This window comes from Ruditapes philippinarum, unplaced genomic scaffold (genome assembly GCF_026571515.1).
Source record: "Ruditapes philippinarum isolate M1 unplaced genomic scaffold, ASM2657151v2 ctg775_1_1_1_1, whole genome shotgun sequence".
Classification (NCBI taxonomy): Eukaryota; Metazoa; Mollusca; class Bivalvia; order Venerida; family Veneridae; genus Ruditapes; species Ruditapes philippinarum.
This window is the reverse complement of record NW_026864634.1, coordinates 46,165-69,382: the sequence shown is the minus strand read 5'-3', so window position 1 is coordinate 69,382 and position 23,218 is coordinate 46,165. Positions and strand designations below refer to the sequence as shown.

The 23,218-nt window shown below is 31.2% G+C and overlaps 2 protein-coding genes across 2 annotated transcripts in view; both read left to right on the top strand.

Moving 5' to 3' along the window:
- LOC132726341 (uncharacterized) overlaps positions 1 to 2,127 on the top strand; it is a 35,836-nt gene extending 33,709 nt beyond the window's left edge. The window contains exons 46-48 of the mRNA XM_060711652.1: positions 239 to 466; positions 763 to 980; positions 1,957 to 2,127. Of these exons, the coding sequence (XP_060567635.1) occupies positions 239 to 295 (57 nt within the window). The 3' untranslated portion in view covers positions 296 to 466; positions 763 to 980; positions 1,957 to 2,127. The remainder of the gene's footprint in view (positions 1 to 238; positions 467 to 762; positions 981 to 1,956) is intronic.
- LOC132726338 (uncharacterized) lies at positions 384 to 22,940 on the top strand. The gene is made up of 26 exons (XM_060711650.1): positions 384 to 390; positions 776 to 980; positions 1,957 to 2,129; positions 2,493 to 2,689; positions 3,782 to 3,917; positions 4,518 to 4,588; positions 5,050 to 5,241; positions 6,083 to 6,206; positions 6,522 to 6,709; positions 7,203 to 7,360; positions 7,819 to 8,045; positions 8,390 to 8,655; positions 9,131 to 9,332; positions 10,012 to 10,158; positions 10,445 to 10,589; positions 11,897 to 12,030; positions 12,896 to 12,960; positions 13,179 to 13,433; positions 14,463 to 14,750; positions 15,571 to 15,692; positions 15,933 to 15,970; positions 17,072 to 17,338; positions 17,685 to 17,897; positions 19,946 to 20,086; positions 22,081 to 22,239; positions 22,870 to 22,940. Exons 1-26 carry the CDS (start codon positions 384 to 386, stop codon positions 22,938 to 22,940), a joined length of 4,191 nt encoding a protein of 1,396 aa, XP_060567633.1.
- Positions 22,941 to 23,218: the final 278 nt, after the last annotated feature.

Here is a 23,218-nt window from a genome sequence, read left to right as displayed (position 1 = left end):
AACTCTTGTTAAACACATCAATCATTTGTTGGATACTGATTACAGAAATTAAGACTTGTTGAATGAAAGATTTCTTGATATATCATAGGCGTATTAAACGAAGTAAACGTATGGCTTAGAAACTAAACAAAACAGTTGTTACTAGTTAGTACTTGATCTTAAGATGTAACAGTAACACAAGGCTTTCTTAAACATAAAATAACATGTTTTTATGTTCCTTTTACAATTATCTTTTCAGGAAAACGCCGGAGCACCTGTCGTAACAAAGATTACGTATATAGCAAATAAGCCCTAAATTATCCTGACGATTCAAGCAAAACCATTTACAGGATTATTTGGTATATCTTGTACGATAAACGGACAAACTGCCTCTACAAAGGATAATGACCAGTATCTACACTTACACAATAATCCAGTACTTACATCTGTAGATCCGGTCAAAAGTCTAATATCTGATATAGGGGATGTAAGAATTAGTACAACAATATATTATTCTATTGTTTGGTTATTCAGTTTGAGTGTATCCTACTACAAAATAAGATATTGTTTAAAATTCTGTAGGGTATTGGAACAGAAATACGTCAGCTGCATTCTTTGAGAATCTTTTTCTAAGTAAAGCATTTGAGTAAATAATTATCCTGTGTTTTATTGTTTTAGATAAGACTAGAACAAACATATCATTGATAATAATTGCTGAACATTAGTAGCTCCATAACTTAAGTCTTATTCAAATTAACATTTTTCAAGTTGTTTTTTTTGCAGATAACCATAACAGGAAGTGGTTTCTTGGATACAGGACTGGTTATCTGTGTTAGACCGTGTTTATCAGATGAAGCTTGTTCTTATAAAGATGCCAAAGGAAAGCGTATCAATGATGCACAAGTGATTTGTCCAGCAAAAAGACTTCTCACAAGAAAACGAGGACAAACTTACAATATTTATGTTGTTTTGCAAAAGCTACAAACTGTTGATATTGAAAGGTAGCTACCAATTTATATTTATCTAAGTCTCATTCATGTACATACACAAGCAAAATTCAAAAGCAAACATAAAACACAAAATAGTACATGACCATTCAATCATTGAATTATAAGAGACTAGTAAAACATTATAATAACACCATAAAATATCATACTAATTATAAAATTACATCCAATAATAAATTTTAACTAACTACATAGTACAGATACTATAAATTAATGGAAAGAAATATACATTTATCTATCTATATGATTAAAATAAGTCACTTTTTTATTAGATTGACTTTCAAATTAAAAAAAGAAACAACAATAAATAAAGACGTACATCAAAACATAAAAAACGAAAACAAAACATTACTATACAAATAAAGGACAATTAAAAATTTAAAAAACTGATTTCCCTTAGCTATGTACTGCTTTCTTTACCTATTTTGATAGTAGAATTGCTGTGACGTGTTGATACTAGCATTGTTTGACTTCATAAGCTTGCATTTAACATTCATGTCGCATGTAGTTGCATGAAGATTTAACTTTAGACATTTTAGAGACGTTTAGAACTTCTTACCTTACGTTGCCATTTATATTAATGGTTTAAAACAACAGTCTGTAATATCACAATTAAAACGTATCGGTGTAATTTTGTTTTTGTCTTTCTAAAACTTAAGGATAATTTGACACGTCCGGTGAGCATTTATCTTCATTTGCCAAATTATTTGTATCATTGGGGTGGGAGGGAAATGCAATGTACTTTCATTTATTTGGTTGCTTTTTAGTCATTCTTGTACATAATGCAGTCGACAAAATGGGCAAGTGCACATACGAGTATTTAAAAACTTTGCCCTTGCTGATGCAGGGTTAATATTCCATAATATGATGCTAACCTTATGCCGTTCTAACAGAAAAGCTATAAAGTATGTGCATCAAAAATAGGCCCTATATCATAAAAGTTGAAAATATCATATTGTTTACATTCAAGCTTATTTAAAACGCCTGGTGTGCAGTTTTCTGTGGTTTTACCGGCACCAAGTGCGGTATCAGCAGTCTTAGATAAATATGGATGTCCAAAGCTTATAGTAACATTCAGTACAAAAGTAATCGGTACATCTGGCGATTCATGTGGGGACTACTTTACGGCACCAACACTTATTGGTGAGAAGTTCTTAAATATATCAAGAGGAAAACATATTTTATAATTAGTTCATTTTTTACAATTTTCAGTAACTGACATTAATCTTCTCTTTGGCTATTAATAGTATAATATTCTGCCAATTATGATATATTATGACAGGATATAAAAAATCAGTCTACTTTAAAAGTAGTTATAAAAGAATATTTACACATTGTTGACAATAAAGCGAATCTTTTACTAAGTAATAATTAAATAAGCAGTTATTTTATTCTTGATGTTAATTAATCAAAATTATTACTACATTGATTAAGTGGTAGCAAAATGTTGTATTAAATTATGTCAATCAAGGCCAATTCTCATAATAATTGATCATAATATTGCAGATGACGAGGACAAGTGCCTTCTACTAAAAGGAAGTAACAGAATGCTTATAGAATTTAAGACACCTATAGAAGCAGGAGGGGATCTCATCTTTAAGCCAGGAGTAATTTCAAGTGCAGCTGAACATCACACGGACGATCAACTTGTTGAAAAACTGACAGGCTCTGTCACAGTGACAAATGATGATACAGAAGAAAAGGTGGAATAAGTGTTATGATATTGTTTTGTTGTTTTTTTATTTTGTGTTTTTTTTTATCTTTCTTTGTTTTAAATTGTTATTGTAAACACACCAGTTCTTTAACGACTATATGACAAATTACCCGCTTATTTAAAGACATGAATTTTTTCTAGCTCAAATATACACGGACTTTCTGCCAAACAAAAAAGACTGGAACATTTCATTCATTTATTTATTTTTATCGGTGTTTTGTGGCGGTGATTTATAGAGACCCATTCCGGTCCTTATATTGTCACGATATATATCTGTCGCTTGCTTCCTGTTATAAAGTCATATTAGAAATATACCCGGTAATTTACTTGAAAAGTTTCAAAGAATCAAACACATTCAAATCCTTTATGGAACTAATTTTCTCATAAGACTTCTAGAAAATCAAGCCTCTCAAAATCAACATTACTTACAGTACAAAATCGTTTACATAAACGTATTTGACGTGTAAAGACTTTGTTTTGTCAACGTGCAATCTACAAAACGAATGCATTTTTGTCCAACCTTAAGCGATAGTTTACACTAAACGTCCCTCATCCTTGGTTTTCTATGTTAATAATATTTCTTCTTTTATTTTCTCATGCACACCCCAAAGATTAACTTTTTTCGTCAAATTAATTGCGAAATGAATTGGTTTTTTTTATTTCGGTGCAATACAATTTTATCCATTGGCTTACCAAATGTGATATATATTGTTGTTTAAACTGGGGGTACTTCTCCAGAGCAATCAGAAAAAAAAACAAGAATAAAGATCAGCAAGGCAAAGGCAACGTTCACAGGACGCGGCCCCCGACACACTCGGATTGACTTTATACTAGAAATATAATAACAATACAATGAATATTCATGTAAAATTTCAGAGATCAAACTTGAACCTTTCTTATCATTAGTTCAGGCAGAAATGTTTAACTAAATAAACTCAATATATTACCAATTTTTACATTTACATGACAAAAATTGGTTTTATAGATTAAGTATTTTTCAATCAAAATGGCTATAATCCAACTTTAGTATTAGTTTTATTACTTTTTTTATCATTCTTATACAATATTATTTTTAACAAAGGGGAAGCCCATTGTAAAGATTGACTCTCAGACAATGAAGAAAGTTGGCTGCTCTCCTGTAACAGTGAAGCTAAAAATTAGAAATCTTGGATGCTGGGATATTGTTGTCAATTGGATAGTGTCAGCGACTGGCGCGGGTGAGCATTTTACATTAAATGGTGCAAGACGCTATGGAATATTAGAGTTCATTGACTTTACTATTGCAAATGAATACCACAAAACTGGTTGTTAGGGACGTCAAAAGTTACATGCATGCATTGAAATAACAAAATTGGCTTTAAACAAACTGTAAATTGGGAAACCTAAATATCACACTTTGTTTTATTTACTCTTTAACTTCTTCGTTGATATACTGCAATGGTTCTGGAGGTGGAAGCTATTGCCAATGCTCCTTAGCAACGGCTTAAACTATAATAGAATATCAGCCATTAAATATCAGGAACAGTTATGGCCTATTTACCAGTAAAACAGTTACGTGACAGTATCCTATGGATTACTTATAACTGATGTTCTTTTTTATATCTATGGAACAAAACTTTGTCTCACAATAATGTACAATATGTCTTGAATTAAACATTTATGTACATTCTAATTACAAAAGCGAATGTCTTGATAATGAAAGACGAAGAAAGCCAGTAAAGAGATTGCAAAAAAATGTTCCTGAATATGCCACTTAAGTATCTTTTATCTATCAGTTGTATATTTGTTCGGAAAGTAGTTGTGTTATTTATTTTTAGATGCAGCACATGTCACTTCTTTACAAGAGAAGTTAGGTACATCAACAAGTTTCACAATCACGGGAAGCGACGTATGTTTTACGTAAAATTAAATAATCATATTTTAATATTTGAATCTTCTCATAACAAATACACGTATAAATAACATATATATACATATATACATATACGATATTTTATGATAAATAAATTCAATAAAAATGTATCGCTTATTGTTTTAGAAATATACAATATTTAGAAATAATTAGTATACATGTATATCGCACAATCTGATATAAAAAATGTATGACATGTATTCAAAAGAAGGATTAACTATATGTTGTATGTTTCGAATTAAATCATAGCACAATGAAGATGTATAATTTTAATGATTCTTCATTTCGCTTTGCAAGTGGACTTCGATTCAATTCTTACACGCTGCATGCTTATTTAATAGTTTTTCTCACTTAACTATGACATACGGCAAATTCAATAAATTAGCAAAATCAATCATTTTGTACGTTTTCTTTTAAATTATTATGACTCGTTTTAGCTGCAAGAGGGTGTACCCTATATTTTTACCGCTAAGTGGACGGCAGGAAAGTACAGTGGAGAAGATTCGACTACAATCATAAAAGACTCGGATTCGACGGCAGCTGTAAAAATACGTGGAATTATGGAAGATGATACTGATATAAATGAAGCTTTAGTTATCAAAGCTAAGCTTAGTCTTTGTGACGGTGATGTAAGTATATTTTTACAATTTTGAAAGGGCATTATTAAAAATAGACACTTTATATAGCATAATCAATAGGATTTATAACAATTGTGATTATAATTTTGATTAATACCTACAAAAAGATAAATTCCTTAATTTAATTCATTTATTTAATAAACACGTCAGCGGTCTTCTATTTGTCTGTGCAGTTCATGTTTTGTTTTTTGTTTTTTCTTCAATATTTCTATCGGTGAATATACTTCTTTCAGCATAAAACAATGATAATGGGTCTTTTCAAATACAGATTAAGCCTTTCACTGATTATATATTATTTCCATTAATTAAGGTGGAAAATTAAGAAAGTTGTATCTTGTTTCTTTGAATTAATGGTGAAATAAAGATTAATGCAATGTCAATGCTTAAGGAGGGGAATTACGAAATATGCATTTTCCTAATTAAGGTGAATGTGGAATGACAAAAAATGTATTTTAATGGAATAAGTAAGTACCTCTTCACAGGTAAATCGAAATAAAATTTACAATTAAACATGTGATTATACTTGTTTTTTACGCTTTAAATTTACATTGATATTTAGATATTTCTATATTTACTTTATGTACTTTTCACCGGCCTCTCAGCTTCCGTATAAATTGACGGTTTGCAGGTTTGGTTTCGAGAGATACTGGATGAGAAAACTATTTAATAAAGTTTATAAATTGGGGTTTATAATGCAAGTCATCAATTAATATGATAAAGAACAAAATCTGAATTTATATTTAATATATCCAGAGATAATTGATATTTTTAATTGCACAATAAAAAGCTTATACAATTTGAAAAAATGTTTGACTAGACTTTCTTGTTGTAGAAATCCATCCCAGCCATAACCTGGTCGCTAACTCCTCCTGACTATAGTTTAGAGCCGAAATTTAAGACATTTATACCAAAGGGACAGCTTAAACCACGCACGCAATATAACCTCACTTGCAAAGGTAACAAATTAAATATAACTGCTTTAACTTCTGGCCAGCAATAAATCAAAAATATAATTCATCTTATACATATGGAGTTTTTTTCTTCTTTTTTCAAAACTTAAAAAGCAAAAAAAAAGGAAAATTGCTTTATAAGTGAAAAAAAAAATGAAAACAACAATTTATACTTTTTTACATTTTTTTACTAATAATCTGTGTTTATCTTTATGTAACATTCATTTGATATGCAACCTGTTTATATCTAAAGGAATAAGACAATACATTTCCATTGTACAATTAAACATAAACATCGTTTTTCTATGATTTATGTTACAGTGACAAGAGATGGTGCCAGTGAAATTAATAGATTTGTTGCATTCAAAACCAGACCCCTTCCAATTAAACCACTGATTGAGACAATCACTGGGCGCCCTACTTATGACGACACAGTCACGTTGACATGTTCCGACATATTTGATACGGCAGCTGATAAAAGTGATTATGAATATTCATGGAGCTGTAATGTGAGTTGCTATGAATAAGTAATATACATGTGCTCTTTATGAATATCTTTATGAATAGCAATGCTCCTACTGAATATTCAATAACTCGTTATATAAGCTCTTAATATTTATTGATATTCAGAGTGAGTTGATATGAATATGTATAGACTTGCAACGTAAGTTCTATAAATATTCATTCATTTTGTGAGTCTGTATGAATATTCCTAGACTAATTACGTCAGTTTTTGAATATCTCTATATGCTTCAAGAGGTAAAAGGCAAAATTTTTTTGAAAAAGGAAAAGGAGTCACTCCTCGGAGGCAATGAAAATTACAAAGATATATGGAAATTCCAGACACGGTTTCATTGAATCTATTTTTGAGAGATGGTGTAAAAGTTCAAAATCTGTCACGCCTAGACTTAGTGGAAAAACAATAAAAATAATTGTATTTACTGATATGGATAGCAGGATGCAAACATTTTTTTTACTCATCACATGCTTATTAAATTTCAGGATAACGTTATCACAGGTACAGAAGATGAAAATGATTTTAGACCATGCTTTGAATACTCCGACGCTGACAAGAAGTATATTCCAATTGAAAGATCTGGACATACAATTTCGTTGGGAAAATCTGACAGGATGCAGCCTAGAAATGGACTTAACCTCATGTAAATTTTGAATATTTCATTACAAGCCTTTTTATGCAACAATTTGTATTAATATTGAAAACGTGATAAATATCAGAGATTTTAATGAAATAAAAATATCCAAAGCTTTTTTATGAGTTTGTTGTTAAAAATATGTTACTAAAGTGTAAATGTTTATTTGTAAATAATATTATTGAAAGTTAAGGGGTTTTATTGTTAATGTTTGTTCTTATATAGACCAACGTGTTTATGTACTTATGATATCTTTTTATTTTTATTAATCATTTTAAATAGCCAATAAAAAGATTTAAACATAGATTGCACCACATAACATAAGATATTTTAATAAGCATAAATGAAATGTTGCTCTTCCTTGTTGATCTTGTGTTTTTCATATTGTATAAACATTGAGTAATTAAGTAATGCTCGATTATGTAATAATTTACATGTCATGTAGTTGTGGCTTATTAAAATTTCAGACAAATATGGACTTGTGAAATGAGGCGAAAATCGGAAATGGACTTAATATACCGCTCTAGTCAGAAGCTTGAGTTTTCAGAAGAATTGATCCAGCTTCAGGTCCCAGAAATTGACAGTAAAACACCAGAGATGATATATCTATCAGAGGATGACAGTTTTGTTGTTAAGATACATGCAAAGGTTAGAAAAGGCACAGGTTGCAAATGGTGGACCAATGATATGGACGGTAAATTATCAGTCTTACCTCGCAAGACTTTCATAACTTGGTGAATAAGAAAAATAAACAAATCTAGCAATTTTACATATTTGAATTTAAGGATGCTTACTAAAGTTCAAATGATTTTAGTCTCAAATCAGATTTTTTAAATATTGAATAGATATTATTTATTTAAAATGAGGAGCTAGTTTGAGTAGTATTTTTGAAAGAGTATGATAAATTGCGTCATTTGATCTGGGACATACGATAACTCGTATGTCCCAGATTTGATTAAACAGTATAAAACTTCAAAAATCATGTATTCCTTAGATTTATAGATATTTCTGTATTTAATCATAGAAACGCTTTTACAGATCGCTCAGAAGCATCAGAAAACATTCTACTTGATCCTACAAATTTTCGAATCAGTGGCCGTTTGGGAAAAGAAAATATCAAATACAGTGAGACGTCATATGAGATGTGCCACATAAAGCTAAATTTACACGATGCCAACCTGATTCCAGCACAACGTTATGTTTTGAAACTATTTGCTTACAATAAAGATAGTAAATTCTTAGTACTGAATTCTCGAGAATTCAAAGTAATGGTTGTGCCGCATCCCAAACCTGGAATAATCAAGGTATGAATGATTTGTTGATTTTCAAATCAAAACTGTTTCTTGCGTATTTCTTTCTGTGAATCCAATAATTAACGTCATTATTTTTGCTTCATTTTCATTAGATTTTTATATTTTTCTATCGGTAATTGGCGACTGTAAAGCTTCTCAGGAAGCTTCACTGCTCCGTGCATCCTCTCCATTGATAAATTGTGTTTTCATTCATTTGATTTTAATTGTGTTTATTTTGACAATTATAACTTGAATATCAACTTGCACAATGTAGTGCTTTGTGTTTATTTCTTAGAATTGTATCTTTCGTTGCTAATAGCTTCATCCAAATAAATATTTAAATATTTTTTTCTGATTTAAAGCGTAAACCTACAAAGCAGTTTTATTTCAGAAGCTCAGCAAGGGTACAAGCGGTTTTCACATACATAGATAATATCATAGTTTAGGTATGTGGATCACATGTTCCGGTAGGGATTTTTGTTTTCAGATTGAAGCAGATGATGATACCATTATTGCTCTGAAAACAAAAGTGAGAATTCTTTTATCTGGCTGGCAAGATGACCTGAATGATGCTGCACTTCAATGTAATTTTTATTACACGAATCTGGACAGCCAAGTGAAACAGATCAGGAGAATGAATACAGTACCAATAAACATTGATGAGCAGAAAGAAACTACGCTCTCCGAGGGTAATGCGTCTTTCACGTAATAATTCCACTGAGATATTTAATTGACCAATGCATCTTAAATCTACATGCCTCCAGATGATATAAATCAAACTTTGGAAAAATGTACTTAGATGTTAGGAAAAGTAAAAAGTTTCAACCTTCAAGTAATATTTTACATATTATGTGCGATTAATGACTGATTTTTCAGTATATACATCTCTATTTCTACTGCGTTACTAACGCAGTAAAGCTTATTTATGCATATTTTGACCACTTTTTGGTAATTAACCTGGTTTGTTAGTGTCATTAATAATGTGTAATTTGCTTTCTTTTGTTTACTTCACAATATTACACTTTCAAATACATTTTCAAAATTTTCATGAAAATTAGCATGAATCTGGAGGCGTGCTGCTTTAATAAATGAGCCAAATTTGTCAAATTCTGGGTCGTCTGTACTATTTATCGCATTTTTTTGCACACTCTTTCACATGAATTATCACATACCGGGTCGTCTTTGCTTTGTATCTAGAATTCTTGTAGGCACTTCAAGCATAAATCTTACAAATTGCATTGTTAAAACAATACCGTGCATTTAAATTCTTACCTAAGCTGTTCAAACAATACAGTTTTTACCTTTTATATTCATAGCATGCATCTTAATGTTTTCAATCAGTTTATACCTTTCATATTCAAATTTCAGGTAGAAATAAAATTGAGGTGGAATGTTGCAATATCTTCAATAAATGTTCGCGAAAAGAAGCTGACGAAATTATTACAGCAGACCCCATTGACCAGGAAGAAGTTTTGAATGTGATTAGTACCACATTGCCTCAATTATTGAGTTTAGGTAAGAGTATGCATATTTCTGAAAAAGTCATTGGATAAGTATATTGCTTAATGACAGATTAATTTATAAATTTGTGAGTTTAAAACAATTCCAAATAAGCGGCGGATTTTATTTGGCAAATTAAAAAGAAACAAAGTAAAAGACGTATTTTGGAATATTATTCCTTGAACAGATATGTCATTTAGTTGCATGAAATGATCGTTCAAAGACGCAAAAGCCTGTTTCTTAAATCTTAAATAGACTAATAAATGGTTAATATTCCTATGTCATCTACTTGTAAATATAGATACTGAAGGGGTTTTATCCTTTGTTGCGGAATTAAAGAAATCAATGAAAAAGAAGGTTGTCGATGTCGTCAAGAAAGAAAACGCTGAAAAGAGTCTTAAACAAGCTATGCAGAAAGCCATCAAACGAGCGTTTGAAACTGCTAGGTATTTGTTGTACCATATTTTTCAAGTCTTTTATTTAAATATTATTTAGAATTGTACGAAATTAAGAACCAGTTATATGATAAACTAGTAAAGTGCTCTAATGTGCTTTGTATCAATGATTTTATCAAAGACTAAACTATGGTAACATATTCTAACACTTAATTTTTAGTTTTCCATGAACAAATCTTAAATTACCATACAGTAAAAGCAAAATAAAAGTCTATAACTATAAAAAGTTATAATTCAATATGAAAAAAGCGTTTTCATTTAAAAAAAAAGATCATTTATAGAATTTATCAAATTATTACAATGTATACACATGTCTTTGAAGATCTTTCATCACGACATTATTGTTGTGCTTGTGGTATTTTTAGTTTCAACTTTTTGGCATTTTCTAGTTGGGTGGTTCCAATATTCCTACTTGAATAATGTTGAATCACCCTTAGGATATGTTGCCTGCTTTTTAAATTTGTCTTTTGACGTCTTATCTGTGATACGCAGGCTTCATAACCTCAGATCCCCTTTCAAAATTCCATTTTATTTAGTTCCGCCCATTGTTTTCTCGTTTAGGACACACGCATTTGTTTACTTGGGGACCATATGCCGCTTTTCATGGAATGGCACAAACGTGTCACATTGAAGGTTCCATGATAACCGCCATATGAACACATCTGCGGATGTTTCAAAATTCTAAATTGTACCAGTTCATGTTAAATGTTGAATTCTGCTTAAGCCGGTGCTAGGGGGCGTGGACGGTAACTTGCACTTACCATTACCGTCCATGAACAGGCTCAATCAAACCGAGCCTGCAACATTTTCAATTTTGCCGTGTTGGGCTTTCTTTAGGGATTTTGTATTTATCTTTTTTACTTATGTACATGTATTTTCATAGTTATTTTGTTGAGATTTTTATCTTCTTTCTCAAGTTCAGTAAATACTTAATTCTAATTTTCAGTAATTAGTAAAACATTTTGCAATAATTTCTCATTTTTCTCTATTCATGCATTTAACTTGATCAGTTCCATCTATTCATAGCAGATTTTAGCAATAAACCTTCGAGATCGCGCAAAGGCGGCAAATTTACCGTAGCCTTGGATAAATTGAGCCTGTTCATGAACAACAGTGGTAATAGCAAGCCAGGCAGGATTTAATCTGTTCAGGTTTCAAAGCAACTATCAAGAAAAACAGTCCTTTCATACAACTATTTAAGCTTTTCATAGCAATGAGAAAATATTGTCGTAGTACAGAAAATATTACAGGAAATTAAATTAGGCCAGGAGTATTAATATGGTTCGTCTTAATTTCAGAGACATTACCTCGAAACTATCGGCACTCCAGCAGACTGTTGATGTTGTAGATTCACCTGCGGATTTAGATGAAGGTGCTAAAGAGGATGTAAAACAGAATGTTAAGGCCATTCTTGAAGAAGCAGTTGGAACTGGTAAACAAAATTACGTTTCTATTATTTTCTTTTCTATTTAATCGGGATTGGAGTCATTGACGGGGATTTCATTTATTATGAAACTGTATAAAATTTGCAAATATATACTTATTATATTTCTTGAAAAGAAAAGAAAAAGAAATATTTATGACAGGTAATTCTATTTCGTAGTTGTGCAGAATTCGAAATGAGTATAAAACTAACTTTTGCTAATAATAATTACTTTACTTTGATTGCTAATGATTTAATATTTAATTGAATTAATCATTTAATGAACAAGTCTTTTATTTGTGTAGGAAACTAATAACTTATAGGCTCCCGAATCCGTTCATGGAACCAACCAGTACTGAGCAATATGTGTAAAGTTCTTTGCACAAGGAAACCACGCCTTGCCCCTTACGAGGTTTAAATGCCCGCGACTATAGTGATCCTTGCGTTTACCACTCGTCTATGCCGCCAACGAAAATTTGCGATTTTTGACTTTTTAATAGGGCGGATGATACTGCCCCTGTACTTGATTGCTCCAGCAAAACCCACTGAAATTAAAGTTTCAATTCAAATTACGCTTAAACTAAGCTTATTAATTATCGAACTTGTGGAACCTCACATATTTCGCCGGGTTTTGCGACAAAATTAGCGTTTCCATTATTTATTCTTGTCTGTTTCAATATTGAAATATATATGACATGTTTTATCAGTCTGTATCTTGGTTCTATATTTTGTATCACTTTTAGAAGTTTTACCCATATAATATCTTCGAACATAATGAAATTTTCTTTTACATGCAAATTATCTATTCTAAGATATGAATGTAAATATTAACAAGGAAGAGCAGAACCTCATATTTCATTTATAATATTCACAGATAAAAGAAGAAAAAAGCGATCAACGACTGAAACTTCTAAACCCAAGGGACTTACAGCATCTGCAGTATGTAAACCAGATTTTTAAATACGCTTCATATTTACAGTGCATTTGAATAATTTCTAATTGAATTATTTAAATTCCAAAACGATATTTTTGCTGAATGATAATTTTAATGAAATATGTATTTTGTTAAAGAATTGAGGACACAGGAAAACATTACACAATTTTTTACAATTTTGCTACCCTTGCCGACGTTATGACGATGTGTGTCTATTTTTCAGGCTAGCATTGGATTGAAAGCATTAGATTCGCTTATAAGTAAAGAGACTATTACACAAGAAGACGCTAACTTTTTCAAGACCGTAGTTGATGAAGTCATGGTGGCAATGTGTATCAATTTTACTGGTTCCGAACCCTGGTTGGCTCCGGCTGAGCTCTCGTATGTCAGGTTACATAAAACTAATCTAGACGGATATGCGTCAATTCAATCCGACGTCAGCTGTTCCACGTGCCCTGAAGTTGATTATCCAGCTAAGGTAGAAACATTTACAAGCGCTGTAATACTATACATTTGTATTTAATTGTATGATACTCCACGTTTTGTAACGTCGCTTTTCATTAGATAATCGTGACGTTTATAACTTTATTTTATTAGTTATAAAGATCGTTGACAGGTTATACGGGCCTATATAAACGGTTATTTGTAAATATAACCCGAGCAGTTATAACGAATTTATAATACAGCAAGCATCATTTTTAGAGAAAATTTTTTGATAACTAATAACATACATGTAAATATTGGGCTGTACTAACATCACGTATCACATACGATCTGAGATATTATTAATGATACCGTATTGACGTTGATAACTGAATTGGTAATTAAGTGTAAAAACGAATAAATTTGACATTACATTGTATTGTATCTCGATCCAAAACTGTCCTTGGCTTTCATGGAGAGAACTGATTGGAGGTAAAATTGAATTAGATCAACAAAATATGTTAAACAAACCATAGAAATGTTAAATGAAAATGAAAAAGTCCTTAAAACATTCCTGGATTTTCAGCAAATAAAATCGCTAAACGGAATTAAGAATTATTGCACTTTAACAATAATACGCTTAAGTTATGTTAGACCCTTCGGAGCTAAGATTTTCTATTTTTGGATTGTTCTTTTGTGATTTTGTATCATTTTGTAGTTGTAAATGAATTTTCTTCACTATAATTGTTATAAAGTGGGAATAACACTGACACAAACACTTAAAATTAGTTATTGCATTTTATCTTCTTGAGTTATTACACATAACAGCTTGATTTCATAGACATAGTTAAAAGAAAGATCTCAAAAGCAGCTGTTAACTTTTGGTTACTTGTAATGTTGGGAACTTACTCATTGAGACCGTGCTAGGGGGCATTAATGATGTTAATGCATTAATGCATTTCCATTATATCTAGTTAGTAGAAGAAGAAGAAATTTTCAAATATTTTCTTTTGTTGTCATCGCTTTCAGTGGATTTCGTCCTCCAATATATTATTTCTCAAATAATTTTTAAAAACATTTTCAGGTAAATTACGGAAGCTATTTAGAATCATATTTCAATGATTCGTGGCAGTGTACTTTTTACGACAAATGCATAGATGTGTGCGTTGCTACAGCACAGATAAATATAGACTATGTGTCCTTCACAGCTAAAACGGAAGTTGTTGCACCAACTAGGAGAAGCGACATTATTATCCTGAAAATGATAAGTCCAGAAAATTATGCTGTTGAAGAACTGACTAGTCTTTCTACGCCTATCGAAGCTACCTTAACTATAAATGGTACCATGGATATGGACAAATACGACTATAAGGTATGCCTTTGATTTAAGATTGAATAGTTCTGCCAACAGTTTTTACAATTAATTGACACTTTCAATGGGTAAATTTTGTATTAACACGTTAATTGACTGATATTCTATGTTAAATAGATGAATAGTAAATGATGTTGTTATATTTAAAAACATTTAAAAGTGCCCAAAAGCATTAATCATTTTCCCACTGACATCTGGAATATGAAGTGGTTATTTAAACAGAAAATAAATCTAGTTTATCAAATATATATCTGTTATTTAACATGTTAACACGAAAGCTAAGCCAACCAGTTAAATATATAATTTAGTGATAATTGATGATAAACGGGTCTCGACAAATGTGTGTTTTTTCCAATCTAATCCGTAGGTACAAACAATTTTTACCGTGCACTACCCGTTACAATAAAAAAAGTCAATCTGTTGCTTTTACGGATTAGCCAGGAAAGTGCAGTCAGGCATTTGGCAATTTCTAGCTTATTAAGGTTTTCATTGTTAAGTGTGTCGGGGCTGTGTCCTGTGAATGTTACCTTTGCCTTGCTGATCTTTGTTCTCGATTCTTCTTCATGGTAACATTACGTTTCATTAACTGAGACAAAAATTTAGAGAACGAATCTGTACTCCTTAATAAGACAAAACTGAACTGTTATTTTAATGTGTGTCCAGCATCGCGCAGAACTTGTGAAACAGTAAGGTAGACAAATTGTTACATTTGTAAGTCTGCGGCAAACTCCCGACTGCTTAACAGAAAGCATCTCTTACGGCCTATTTTTAATTTTCCTAATTCAACACATTATAATAAGCATTTTCAATATTTTTGCAGTGTCTAATGTGGGTGTCTGACAATTGGTCTGATCAACAGTGCAATATCACAATCCCATCTATTGACCTAACTGCGTCACAACACACCGCCGTTTGTACCTGTAACGCTCTTGGTATAATCAGGTAATTTATTACATTTTTTCAAATTTTCAAATAAGAAATGTGTTGTTTTTATCTTTAGCAATATTTAATTGTACATGTAGTTGTTTTTTTCCTTCAAAAAATATTGCAAGATCTTGAACAAGTTCCGTTAAAATAAATCCACAATTTTCAATTATCATGTAGTTGTTATTTTTACAAAACGTTTTTAATCATATGTCTATATGCACAGTATACATATATATGTTTTTAATTTATTTTCAGTATTTTCCAAGAGGTGAAACAAGAGCAGGTTGTAACAAGTAGGTGTTGTATTATTCTATTTACTCTTTGTCCTATTATTAATGGTATTTGAATTATCAATTCATACATGCCTGCGTATTAGACTGGATGTTCCCACTTTATGTCCACCGGTACTGGAAATGTTATATAACATTCTGATGGTGTGTATTAATACGCTTCTAAAAGAAAAGGCGCGAAATATAAATATAAGCTTTCTTATTTTTTTTTCAAAATATAATCTATAAAACAAATATGCTGGATCAAGAATCAAACACTGACTGTAGACACAGCTAAGGGGAAATTCGGCTGTCTCGGAATTGCAGTTACACAGAACTTTACCATCGAGTTAGATATTCCTGTCTGTACCGGTAGCAGATGTAAGATTATCAGACTTAGATTATACGATTTAAGGAATGTCAGCAGCAAGCTTGCTTACATTTCTAGGACGAGTTTAAAGGTCAAACAGCCTAAAAATATGCAATATGAGATGAAAATGCAAAATGTAGCAGAGAAAAATACTCAAGACTTAAGTTGAAAATCAATTTTTGTACAATTTTAGCCTGATCTGCAACGTTTTTTTTTCCAGTTTTCGGTCATTTTGCGCAATAAAAATAATCATTCTGGGAAAACGGGATGAGGGAATTATCAGAGATTTTGCAAACATGTTTATAACCAAGGCCCACATCAAATGGTACACAAGTCTCGAAAAAAATAATACCCATCTCTTCATTAAAAAAATCTCCGTGGAGTTCTTTTAATATAAGTGTACATGAAATGGCAACGCATGTTAGATTATTTCAGTCAGTCATAAAACGACGTAAACGAGAATTTCACTGTTTAATGGTTCAGTGTTGTATCAAGAAAAGGCGTATATATAACATTACATGATAAAACAAGCGAAGCACTACGTGTATACAAAACATTCTTCCATATAATTATGGTATTAACTTAATTTGAAATAATTACAAAGCGTATCGAAGATTTATAAGATTCACAAAAACTATAAATTCTAAAACTATCACGGTAAGTACATCTATAGTCTGTAAAATATGCTCATATTTCTTTCGTATAAAAATGTAGATTCTTGACGCACAAATTTTGTAACTTTGACTTAATTTCAGCCACAACACAATCCACGACTACTATCACTACCACCGTTGTCAGTTCCTCAAAGGATACCAATACAGTATCAAGCACAAACACCCCACCACCGTCAAAACAAATGAAAGACAGCACGACATCGGTGAAAGTCGAGTTCACATTTGTAGATGATTACGATACAGCTGTTGGTAATTCAGTGTCAGCCTTCAATAACAAGGTCAAAGAAGACATCGTTACTGGTACAGGAATCAACAGCAACTGCATCAAGAATTTCAAATCAGAAAAAGGTAATATTGCACTTCGTAGTTAAGTGTTTGTCTATCACGCTTGAAATGTACATATTTTCAGGTAGCAAGCTGCTTGGCAGACTCCTTTTATTATTAATTGATTGATATGGCCCAATGAAATCGTTTATTCCAGACAAAATAACCTTCCAATGCCTTTCATAGTTTAATATAATTGCACAAACAATTTTAATAAGATTTCATTTTATATATATTTCATAAATTTAGCCATTTGCAACTTACTATAACGATTGGTATATAATCGTCGCGACTGGCCATTGAAATTCTAATTAAGTTGACGTCATTTTTATTTTATATTATTTTATTAAAATACCTTTTTTCTGGAAAGGTTCCATTGTTATATCGTTTGAGCTGCAACAAGCTGGATCCAGTCTTACCCTCGGGCAGATCGTTTACAAGGTGGAAAATGCTATAAAAACAGACGCTATAACTTTCACGACACCTAGCGGAGGGTCTCTTTCCATCAAAGCCGGAAGTTTCGGATATGATGAAGTTGAGGATGATGATGACGACAAAGAAGATGGCGACGGGAATGAGTCAGGTAAGTAAATTGTGCCTATTTCATCCAGAAAACTTTCTAAGATAACCATATGTGTAATGGTATGTGCAGATTTACCTTTTGGCCATTATCTTGCAAATGTTAATTCATTTACATGTTCTGGTGATGAAAGTCAAAGAAAATGTTATTGACCTTCGGTTTGAGGGCTCGCCCTTTAACATCCAAGAACAATTTTACAGCAGTTACAATGGTCAGTAAAAAAACAACCTGTTGTGGGTCTGACTATCTGTGAGACTTTGTAATAACATAAAAATGATGATATAAGCCTTTATTAGCCTTGATATTACAAAACAAATGACATATCTATATTTCATTTGTGGCCTTCTGAACAATAAAAAAGACTCAGTCTTTACACTGTAAATTATTTACATCATTTGATTGATTTGACAGACACCCTTTTTAAATAATAAATATCAATTTTAATTCATAAATAATTTAACAGATATACTGCTTTTTAACACTTGTAACATTATGACATAGGTACGATGAAGTTGATGGAAAAAGTATATTATTATTGATCTGTAAGATTTTCTTTGATACTTGTTTTGTAAAAGATTTCATATAATTTATCGAAATTGTAAAATATTGTGACATATTGATTAGAAAAACATGTTATACTCCGAGCATTGGAACGCAAGCCCATCTGCATTTTTGAAATCTTTATTTCTTTATTTTTTTTCAGCATCGGCAGTGGACATTTTTCTTTCGAATTTGACCCTCCTTGTCTGTTTCTTAACTTTCTTAATTTCATATCTGCTCAATTAGACCTTTTAAATATTAATTGATGAGGTGAATGATGACAGTGTTTTGGAACATAATTCCTTTACGCCTCATCTGACACTTTAAAAGGAAATATGCATATCTACAATGGTCTTGTATTCGTTGGATTTCCTTGAATAAATAAGAAAATAAATGAATAAACAAGCACAATATAGAATTTCAGTTTGTCTTCATGATTTCTGTTACAAATTTTGTATTCGGAAATTTCGGAAGTATTTTAGTACGTTATAAAACAAGCTAAAAGTTGGGTAATCATTTTCATGATGAATTAACAAGAATGTAAGTTTTTTATTTTTATTTTTGTCTGGTGTCGGGTTTATAATACTTTGATATAAGTATCTAAAATGATATTTGTCCACAAAACTCTATTTATATACATGTATATAAAATTCACATGCACAAACGTATAGTGTTTAAAAATAACGAGACAGAACAATAATAAACTATAGGTAATTCGTATAAGTATAGTTATATTTCATTAACCCATATAAACAATACTCCTATTTCAATTATTTTCATGCAAATTACTGATGCTATAAAGCGGTGATGTCAATCATTTAAAAATACTATTATCCAGAGCAAGGTAAACTACAGGATCAACATATACTCTGTCCTTATGGGACAACCCCGAACCAATCCTTGATTCCCATAAACTATTACTTTTGACAATTGCAATTATTGAATACATCTTCTGACAACAAAGCACAATTATACGAGTATATTCACAGATATAGTGGTTAACTCACATACATCGCCTTTTTAGTGATATATATACTTCTTCACATTATTTTTGAATTGTTTTTCAGAAAACTTTGTTCATGTTTTACAAGCAATATTTTTTTGAAAAATGTTTAATAAATGATTTATCTTTAATTTTCTAGATTTCTCCAATGACAAATATGTACTTAACTATTTAGAAATTCATTGGTTTCAATTTGATTGTTTTTTTTTTTCTTTCAATGTTTTATTGAATGTTCCTGTAGCTCAAATGTGAGCTCTTGCTATGGTGTTATTTTTTCTCTCCTGTTTTTTTTCTGTCTATGAATTTAATTTTCAATGACTTTGTTACATGTATATATTAATAAATGCATAACTTTACGACTTCGGTGTTTTAGATGGGTCATGCGCATTATATTTGCAGGCCATAGATGAGCTGTTTTTCAGTTAAGGCTTTGTTTACTAGTAAATTATTGCCAATTTTGTTTTATTGCAAAACATTAAAAAAAAACACGAATAATTTGCTATTCCAGGAAATCTGCCAATCATAATTGGAGCAGCTCTCGGTGGACTGGTTATCGTCTGCGTCACAATTATTGTTATACTGCTCGTTTTGAAGAGCAAAAAGAAGAGAACACATCCAACTCGCAGCGTTTCTGATGGTCCGACGCCGAGTAAGATATTTTCATATCTGTTGATATTTTATTATTTCGTATGTACAAATCTTAAGTGTATAAAGTAATTATTGTTTATAGTGGGATAAGAAATGAGTACAAACTACTTAGAATGAATAGAATGTCAGTATGCTTTATTAACAGGGAGAGGGTGTGCATGATTTTTTTCCATATCTACTTAAAATGGCAGAGGTATATTTTGTTCTAGAACTTTTTTTCTTTTTGTATACAATATACATGTACGTTAAATCATATAGACATTCTATGTTACAAAACTTTAAAGAAATGACCATACGCTTATGTAAACAACATAATTTTACTGTTTTTAAATTTAATATAAATATTTTATTAGATATAACTTTTTACACTTTTTATTTCATATAAATAATTTATCTGCCATGCATCGTCTTACAAACTTCAAATGAACGTCAATATGACATGAAGAAAACAAAAAGCATCACGACAATCAAACGCCTGTTAAGTTAAAACTATAAACAGAATAACACGAATGTTATCGAATTTTAATAAGTTACTGAGCATTGCATACCTTTACCTCATCTTTTATAGACCTTTTTACGACGCGAAAAATCGACCGGATGTAGTATTTTCTCGCGCGTGCGCAATCTGCGTAGGGCGTGGAAATGTGGAAACGTATTTATTATCAAGAAAAGAGGTTAACTTAACTTTGGTTAAAATAGATCATATAAAATGCCAAGAGATTCATATAACATATGAAATAGAGGTTAATTATCATTCTGAAAAGGTGAAAAAGGTGAAACAGAAACAGGTGATAACTCGTGTTCATGAACATGTGTTAAGTTTTCACTTTACCTGATTTGATCCTTTATCCAAGTTGACTGCGATGCCAAACAGAAAATCTATGTCAAATAATTTTACAAAATCTTGGTAAGTTTAGAACATTTCCTAGTGGGTAGTGAAGTAACACACATTTTATCCGGTTTAAAGTAACACATGTAAGGCACGTCGCACTTTTGGTCACTTAACAAAATTAATTCCGAACATTGATGAGATCGATTGGTTTTAATTACGATTATCATAATTTTACATAATTAACTATGTCATGGCATTAAAACGTCCCGGTTGAATGATTTGGTCAATAAACAACCTTGCCAATTCACGTACATAACCAGAACCAATTGTGTAATATTATGTAATACAGGGGTAATAAAATTTATACTTAACACCCTGCTGTTTCAATTCAAATTATTTATGAAAAAGTCGTCTAATGATTAAAAGAGGAATTGTGTCATTGAATTATTTGCCCCCCCCCCCCCGTATTTTTTTAACATTCAATATAAATATCAGTTCACGTTTTACGTACTTACCGCTTTAATTCATCCCAAAATTACTGTTTTCCTTGTGACGTCACTTGAAATCGCGTTTATTTAAGTTTTTATTACGACCTCTGATTTAGGACGTCGGTGCTTTAATAATGCCACTAGGAAACTTTCGTACACCATAGCGTTTTTTTTTTATCAAAACAAACTTTCTAAAACTAATGATTAATCTTTCAGATTACAATTGTTATGAAATTGTGGAGTACTGATATAATACAATCTTTCTTTATTACTTTCTGCCCTTCGCAGAATGCACATGCGCGAAATGCAACATACGTTACTATGGAAATATCGTATCGTAAAAAGGTCTATAGTTTATACGTCATATATACATGTATTCATGTTATAAAGAGCTAAGATCTAAACACAAATTAAACTGGCATTGTACTATTTCTTTGAATGCGTGTTGTAACATATGTATTTATGTTGCTATTTAATGCAAACTTATATATTTGTTTTCCTTCACATACCTGCTATAATAGCCTTTTATAAAGCATTAACATGTTAACCTTTTCTTTTCAAGTAAAACAATGCACAATAAGTAGTGTAAAGTGTAAGAGTGTCATGCATTATTTATATCGTGAACAATATCGAACATATAATTTATGAATATATTTGATGCTTTTTTGTATGAAGGATATGCCACACCTCCACCAACGTACTCTGTGACACAGCCACCACCACCATATCTGTACGAGGATCCACCAAAAGTGAACAAATGGATCGAAGATGAACTGAATGAGACAAAACTGCCGCTTGATAACCAGCGACCACCAAGTTCCGGGAGTGGTGGAAGTAAAGATCTTTTCTTGCGTATTTGTAAAGTTGAAATATTCCGAACTTTGAAAATGCATATGCACTTTTGGGTTCATAGGATAAAATTACTTTAGGTTCTTGAATCAAATTACAAATATTTTACTCATTTATTTGATACTAGAATTATATATTTTATTCACAAAGCCTCTACAAATGTTTGGCAGTAAGGGGTAGTATATAATTATATTACATTTTTTTCGGCCAAGATACAGTACAAGAAGTTGCAAAATATTCTCCGGTGTGAATTTGGTTCCAGATAGCAAGATTTTCTTTTATAGGTAGAGATTTTGGTTTTATTCAGGTGCCTGTTAATGCATTACTTCCCAGGATTGGCACATTTAGTCTTTTCAACGGCCGCAAGTCAAGAAATAGTACTATTTGAGGTTTAACATATGATCAAGTTAATATATAAAACGGTCGTATGAGTGTACGACAATCGTTGATCAAAATTGTTGGTACAACGGGGCATTGATTATTATGCGAAAAACGTGAAAATAAATTATTTAGTTCGATCGTTTTGTTTCTGCATAAAACCTTATCACAAATAAGAAGCTATTCACTTGTTTCATATTATGTTGAAAATATCGACATATAATTTGTGTATTGCAGGTGGATCCTCATATGAGCTGAAGTTAAAGAAGAAAGGACGTGAATGTGGACCTACTCCGGTCGGCGAGTAGGAGCAGCAAGTACATTACTAACAGATGTGTAACATCCGGTGCAAAAACAAAAATATGTTTATCTTTCAAACAAAGAGATAATTATATAAAAAAAGAAACATTATGAAAATGGTACATTGTACAAAAGTATTTTTAAAAATGTAGGCTACAGAACCTACAATAAATTGTTTTAGGTAAATTGTAAAATAAAAATTGGTATACAAATGGCACCGAGGATAATGGCTTTTTAACGAAATGTACAAACGGACTTGCAAATTGTTACTAGTCGCTTCAAAACT